The sequence below is a fragment of the Condylura cristata genome, unplaced genomic scaffold (assembly GCF_000260355.1).
Source record: "Condylura cristata isolate star-nosed mole 26May11 unplaced genomic scaffold, ConCri1.0 scaffold00032, whole genome shotgun sequence".
NCBI lineage: Eukaryota > Metazoa > Chordata > Mammalia > Eulipotyphla > Talpidae > Condylura > Condylura cristata.
The window spans coordinates 9490005-9496533 of record NW_004567133.1 but is presented as its reverse complement, the minus strand read 5'-3'; the positions used below and the strand labels follow the sequence as shown (position 1 = coordinate 9496533).

Below are 6529 nucleotides of genomic sequence, written 5' to 3'. Positions count from 1 at the left end.
CAACCAAGCAAGAAAGAAGTCAGGAGGTGCCCACAGAAGCCGGACAACGAGCTGCTCGTGACTCACGTTAACCAGACTCAGAACTTACTCGTAAGAAGCATGGGGCGCTGGCTGAGGGGCCGTGTGTACAGCATAGACCAGGAGACAGTGTGTGCTCAGCTCTGGGCTCTCGGCACACAGGGCCCATGGCTGTAACAAGCCAATTACACATTGATCTCTAAGCCTGTCTTTGAGACTTCGGAAGAATCTCCATGTTGTTTGTAGAACATACATGGGCTTCTAGACCACACTGCGAAATATTCAGGGACATTTGAAGAGTCAGTTTATGCTATGAAAACCTGAAGTCAAAGGAATTGAATTCTAAAATGCCCCTTCTAAGATGTGTTTGTCTTTGAGAATTCCCTAAGTTCAAGACCGAAAGTTGGTTTCAAGAAGTGTTATTGGAGCAAGAGAGTTATGGCAACCCGAGAGTTTAGAACAATTTCGTTTAGAACAACTAATCTCTCTAAGTTAGAGAGTTTACAACAATTTAGACTCTTGTCTCCCAAGTTGGTGAATGGGTTGTCTAGAACCCAGAACTCATCCTGCTGAGGAAATTATTGTCCTCAGGGTTGTCGAGATGGCCCTAACTATCCCTCTAATCTACACTAGACTTTATAGATGAGGCCTTTTAAATGGTAGTCAGTCAAGAAAATACAAGGTTTTTTTTTTTATTATAATAGTTTATTTTTACAGCATTTTGTGCCTCTCAGTTGTAATCCCCGTGGGCTTCCCACCACCAATTTACCCGTGTGCCATCACCAGCGCCCTCCACCCCCTCCCCAGAAAATAATAGTTTTAATGTTGGCACGTCAACAATCCAGAAAATATTCATGTTTTACTTTTCTCAAATTTTGACACAGGAAAGCAAGTTTAATTCAAAGGAAATAAAAAACTGTCAATGTCTTGAAATTCTTAGATTATTTCAGTGACTTCAGATATAGATGACATTGGTCCTTCTCCCACCTAATTTTCTATCAAAAGGCGTGACCTCGCTGGTATAGAAGGACCACTCTTGGAGTTATCAGTCACAGTCGGGACCTTTTTTTGTCTCACAAAAGAACAGTAGTGCAAAGAGGTGACGTTTAACCCCTATAAGATCTTACTTTTCTCTATCTGAAGCACAGACATTGGAATATAATCAGGCCAAATCTATACCATGTTTAATAATGGATCCTCGGGTACTAATGATATAAGTCTAAGTCCTAAAACATGATGAGGGGTCATTGCAAATGCAAGTCAAATGCATGTAGGATGCCTAGTAAGTCAACCGTCTTGGTGTTATCGACCAGGGAGTTGGAAGGAGTGACCCCTAGTGTCCATGTGATGTACAGCTGCATTTCCCTGCCTGGGTGGGCCCAGGGTGTGAGGTGGACTGGACATCAATTAACAAGATGAAAACCTGTTCTTTTCAGTCTCTTCTCTCTCAGTCCCTCATGATGATGGCTCCAGTTGGTGCTAATTTAAAGGCACGAGGCATCTGTCTCCCTCAGTTCTACCTGACCCCACTCCTGCTGAGGGACCCTAGCCATTCTCTCTCATATCTCCCTGATCCATTTTCTTAAGAGAACTGTTCCTTTCTGAAACAATCTATGTCAACTGAGAAATAATCAGGCTATCCCAGAACCAAGAAATCATTTATTTGACAACAGGAATCAACGGTGGGCATCCATACCCAGGGGACAGTCCTGAGGCGTATTCCACCAGGCGCTGGAAATGGAGCATTTTCAAAGGGTCACACAGAGAAGTGGCCTGTGCTTGGATCACTTGTTTTGAAACTACTCAGCTGGGTTCTTGACTCCATTTGTCTCTTTATGATGGAATGACAAGGGTCTTCAGGCAGAAGGCTGGATGTAGGGTCTTTCTGTAACATCAGTAGAAGGTTTCATGTTATGTCATAGTCCCTAGGAATTGCTGAGTCAGCTGTCACTGGCGTTCACCCCGCATTCACCGCCTGGAGGTAGAGATGGAGTCTGTGATTTAAAGTAGGTTCCATATGTACAGTGATTCCATTTTTCCTTCACTATCCATCACCCCTCCTGGAAGGGAAGTGCCAAGGAGGCAAGTGTGTTACTAGCTTGCCCACTCTGCAGCCCCAGGGCCGGGCAGTGCCAGGCCCGCAGTGGGGCCCAGAAGCAGCCCCAGAGAAGGGAGACCTGCCAGCCTCTGAGGAGCGAAGAGGCAGAGCCTCTGAGCCTCAGGCCAGCTCTCTCTATCTTCTGGCTCCCAGAAAGCGTTGGGTGCGCACCCCGAGCAACTTCTGGCCTCCACTGAGGCCAGAACCTGATGGAGCACAACCTGATGGAGCAGCCATCAGGGACACAGCCATCACTAGTCACAGCAAGGGGGCGTAATCCACGTCCGCCAGACCCCCAAGGCCTAGGGAATTCTTTCTCTAAAATGTTCGCCTTCCGGTCTCCAAAACGGCCAGGATAAACCTTTTCAATCTTCCATGAGTTAATCAACAAATGTCTGTCAAGGCCCCTCTGACATGGAGGTAGAAGTCACGTACCTGAAAAGATAATCAGAATTCAAGTGTGGAAATAGACAAAGAGCATCCAGGTAAAAGCAAACTGAGTCGGGCAGCTGACTCAGAACTTGCTAAGGCCAGGAAGTCAGAGCCACCCTGCGCTCGGCAGCAGGGGAGAAGAAAGGGGAACGCTTTGGGGCGGAACTGGAGACTCCTGACCAGAGTCCGTGGGCATGGGACACTGCGGCCTGGCTAACTAGAGAAGGGGACGTATTTGGCTTTGATTGGTTAGGGGACGTATTTGGCTTTCTCTGATTGGTCCTGAGCTGGAAACAGGACCCAGAAAAAGAAAGAAAGCAAGGAAAGCTGTCGGTCACTGGCCTCGTCCACTGCTCTGGAGGCCCCAGAGTGGTGGCAAAGCTGGTGGCCTGTGGCCCCGCCACCCCCGTCCATCTGGCCATTGCATGCTTGTGTGTGAGTCTCACAAGGCAGGACACAGCACTGCCCCTTGCCTGGTCTTTTGTGGAGATGAGGGGAGGAGTGGGAGGACCCCCCCAGGCCCTGGCCCCGGCGCCGGCCCCCGCGTCCATGAGGGGTGCGGACAGGCTTTCACTAGAGTCAGTCAGGCGGGCACCTGGGTACTGGCGTGGCGGGACCTCGGGCATCCTGACCTCGCCTTGCAGTCACGGGTTTCTGTTTGGCTCCCAGAAGCTGCTGAGCGACGACACTCAGCCTTCAGCTTTGGAGGACTCGGAAAACTGGCTTTCCACACACAGTTTGAAGTTTGCAAAACTCACCTTGGCTGACCTGCTCAGTCAGGGCGTGGCCATGCTGTAAGTCCGCAGTCCTGCCCCTCAGCCCCGCGCGCCGCACCCAGGATCCTGCTCCCAGGGCCCTTCCTCAACCTTCGTTCCTTCAGGGATGAGGGCACCAGCACTGTGAAGAAAACGCAGTCCGCCACTGAGACCCTCCGCCAATTTGAGTCACAGGTCTCTGAGTAAGTGTCTCTGTCTTCCCCGCACCCCCAAAGCTCCAGTATGATCTCACCTCCTGCCCTGAAGTTAGCTGCCCCTGAGCCCTGGGGCTGCAGGTTTCTGTTTCCAATTTTAGAGAGGTCGGACCATGTCTATTTTCCTCATCCTTTTACAATCCACAGCCCACAGTCCCTTTGGATGAGATAAAAAACACAGCAACCTCAACTGATGTGCAATGGTGAAGAGTGACCACTTTAGGGCCCTCCCTGGTGGCGCAATGGGTTAGGATGCAGCACTGCAAGCTAGCTGAAGCCATCTCAGTGCCAGTTTGAGCCCCAGCCCCGGAGGTGACCCACATGGTGCAGCAGACGTCTCCTGACCCGCCCGCTGCTCCCCTCAGCAGTGTAATTCACCCATCTGCTTGTTCTGCTCCCCATTCTGTCTCTGGTGAATCCTCTCACTGCCCCTGCACCTCTGACCTGCACCCCAATTCTGTATGCATAAATAAATAAATCTTTTTTTAAAAAGTGACCACTTTAAATGCAAATTGGGTGGGTTCAAGCTTTTGCAACTGTATATCAAAGATAAGTATGTCAAAGATAGTATTTATTTCCCTACTCAGAAACCAGAGTTCCAAAGCACCGTATACATCTCCTTCCTCCTGTAACATCATGAACTGCATCTACCCTTTGCCTGAAGTTACTTTAAAGAATCTAAGAACAATTAAGAGCTAATTACTTGCTAAGTCTGCATGTGTGCGCTTATTTAATCCTCATAACGACATGAAATATCATGGTCTTCTCAAGCCCATTAACCAAATGACCAATTTGCCAAATTTATAGAAACATCTGAACTATAACATTTATAACAATTTTTAATTGGGTTGAAAAGTTAAACAGATTTTAAAGAATTCTGCATTATTTTGGTTGATTGGTTTTAATGGTGAATCCCAAGCATCTTAAGGAGCTAAACAGCTCTATTCAGTTAATTCGTCATTTGGTTAACTGATTTTCAGAGAATTGGCTTTTGGTACTTTGACTTCTGGCAGATTGACTTGGATAGAATCCTGTTTTTAGCTTCACGTTGAGATGACGAAACGGGGGCTCAGAGAGGTCACCGGACCTGCCTAAGGTCACACAGCTAGTAAGAGCGCAGCCGGAACTCAACACCCGCAGGTCCCATTATGCTCAAATAGTCTCTTTTTTTAAGTTTTGTATTTTAGAGCAGTTCTAGGTTCCCAGCAAAAGTGAGCAGAACATACAGATTTTGTGTCTCTTGCCTCCCTTCTCCCCACACCCCCATCAGTGTCCTCCAGCAAAGATACATGTGCAGTTGAGCTGTGTGGACACATCCCAATCACCCAAAGCAGCTTATACCAGGCTTCGATCTCAGTGCTGTGCATTCTAGGGACTGGCCAAATGAGTGCTGATGTGTATCCATCACTGTGAGAGTACAGTGAATAGTAACACTAGGTCTGAAGAACACTCTGTGCTCCACTTTTGATTGTCTCCATAGTTTTGCATTTCCCAGAATGCCACAGAGCTGGAATCATAACAGCAAGTAGCCTTTTTCAGATTGGCTTATTTGCTTAGTAATAAGCATTTCAGTTTCCTCCTGTCTCTTCATGGTTTGATAGTTCTTTTTTTTTTTCTTTAAGATTTCTTTATTTATGCACACACAGAACTGGGGTACCGGCCTGAGGTGGGGGGGTGAGAGGATTCACCAGAGACAGAATGGGGAACAGGACAGGCAGATCCACAGAAATGCACTCCTGAAGGGAGCTGTGGGCGGGTCAGGAGAGGTCTGCTGCACCCTGTGGGTCAGCTCCCTGGTCGGGGATCGTACTCAGGCCAGAGTGGCTGGGGATAGCTTCATAGAGCTGAGACTTTAACCCCTGCGCCACCAGGAGGTCCTCTTTGCTAGATTTTGGCTTCTATTGCCCCTGTGTCTTGGGAAAAACAATTCCATCCACACCTCCCATGTATGTAAGTTGCTTTTCCCGGTAATGAAACTGACCTCCTTGGATGATGAGTCTCTCTGATGTTTTGACAGAGCTATTGAACTCTATCAACAGAGAATTCAGTGGCTGACAGAAAACAGCAAGAAGGTAACCGACATGGATTTGATTCTTTGCTTCCTCATTCCATCTGTCTTTGTTAGAACACTTTTTGGTGCTAAGGACAGAACCCCAACTTAAAGTGACTTCAGCTAAAAAAGAAATTTCTGAATCTACGTAAGTGAAAAACCAGACAGTGCTGTATCGAGGAGCTCAAATGACGTCATCTCTGTCTCTGGGTTCTGCTTTCCCTGGGTTAGTTTTGTTCTCTGGAAAACTCTCCCCAAGCTTGGGAAGATGGTCACTGCAACTTGAAGCTTAAATGCCCCCAGCTAGAGTGACGGGATGAGGGGGCCCTCACCTCCTTTTCCTGTTTTAGCCTCCCAAGTCCTGGCATCGACTCTCCTTGGGCCAAAGTAGCCAATTACCAAAGCCCAGGGGGTGAGGTACACGATCCGGCTCACTCCCGGGGAATGACAAGGGTGGGAGCGTGTGGAGGGACACTGGGCAGCCTCCTGGACAAGGACAAGACGCTGCCCGGGTGCTATGGCCAGAGAGGAAGCAGCTCCTGGCTGGTGACAAGAGCGGGTCTCTAAGACCTACAGTGCGATTTCCAAGACTAAAGCTGATCATCTGGATGTAACTTTTCTGAAAGTTCAATTAAGCCCTTTCCTTGGACAAAGGCATGACCTTTTATTTGCATTATTGTTATTATTATTATTATTATTATTATTATTATTATTATTATTATTATATCTATTTTCCTCCAGCTGATGCTTTTGTAACTTGCCATTAGCTTTCCCTCTGGATCATCCTCACTTCTTGTTTTAAACCCTGGGGTGGGGTTCATGCTTCCCCCGCCAACCCTCACCCCTACACAAGACCAGGAGGTGACAACAGAGTGACCACTTCCAGGGTGCAGTCTCCATTTCAGATCCAGAACCTTCTTCTCTCGCTTACACTGGTCAGCACGTGCATGTCTCGCCTCGG

At 47.9% G+C, this 6529-nt stretch overlaps 1 protein-coding gene across 1 annotated transcript in view; it reads left to right on the top strand.

The window, feature by feature from the left end:
- Positions 1-6: 6 nt before the first annotated feature.
- Positions 7-6529, top strand: part of VWA3A (von Willebrand factor A domain containing 3A) — a gene marked incomplete at its 5' end in the record, with an annotated part of 43514 nt that continues 36991 nt past the window's right edge. The window contains 4 exons of the mRNA XM_012731647.1: positions 7-90; positions 3218-3342; positions 3429-3506; positions 5536-5590. Of these exons, the coding sequence (XP_012587101.1) occupies positions 7-90; positions 3218-3342; positions 3429-3506; positions 5536-5590 (342 nt within the window). The remainder of the gene's footprint in view (positions 91-3217; positions 3343-3428; positions 3507-5535; positions 5591-6529) is intronic.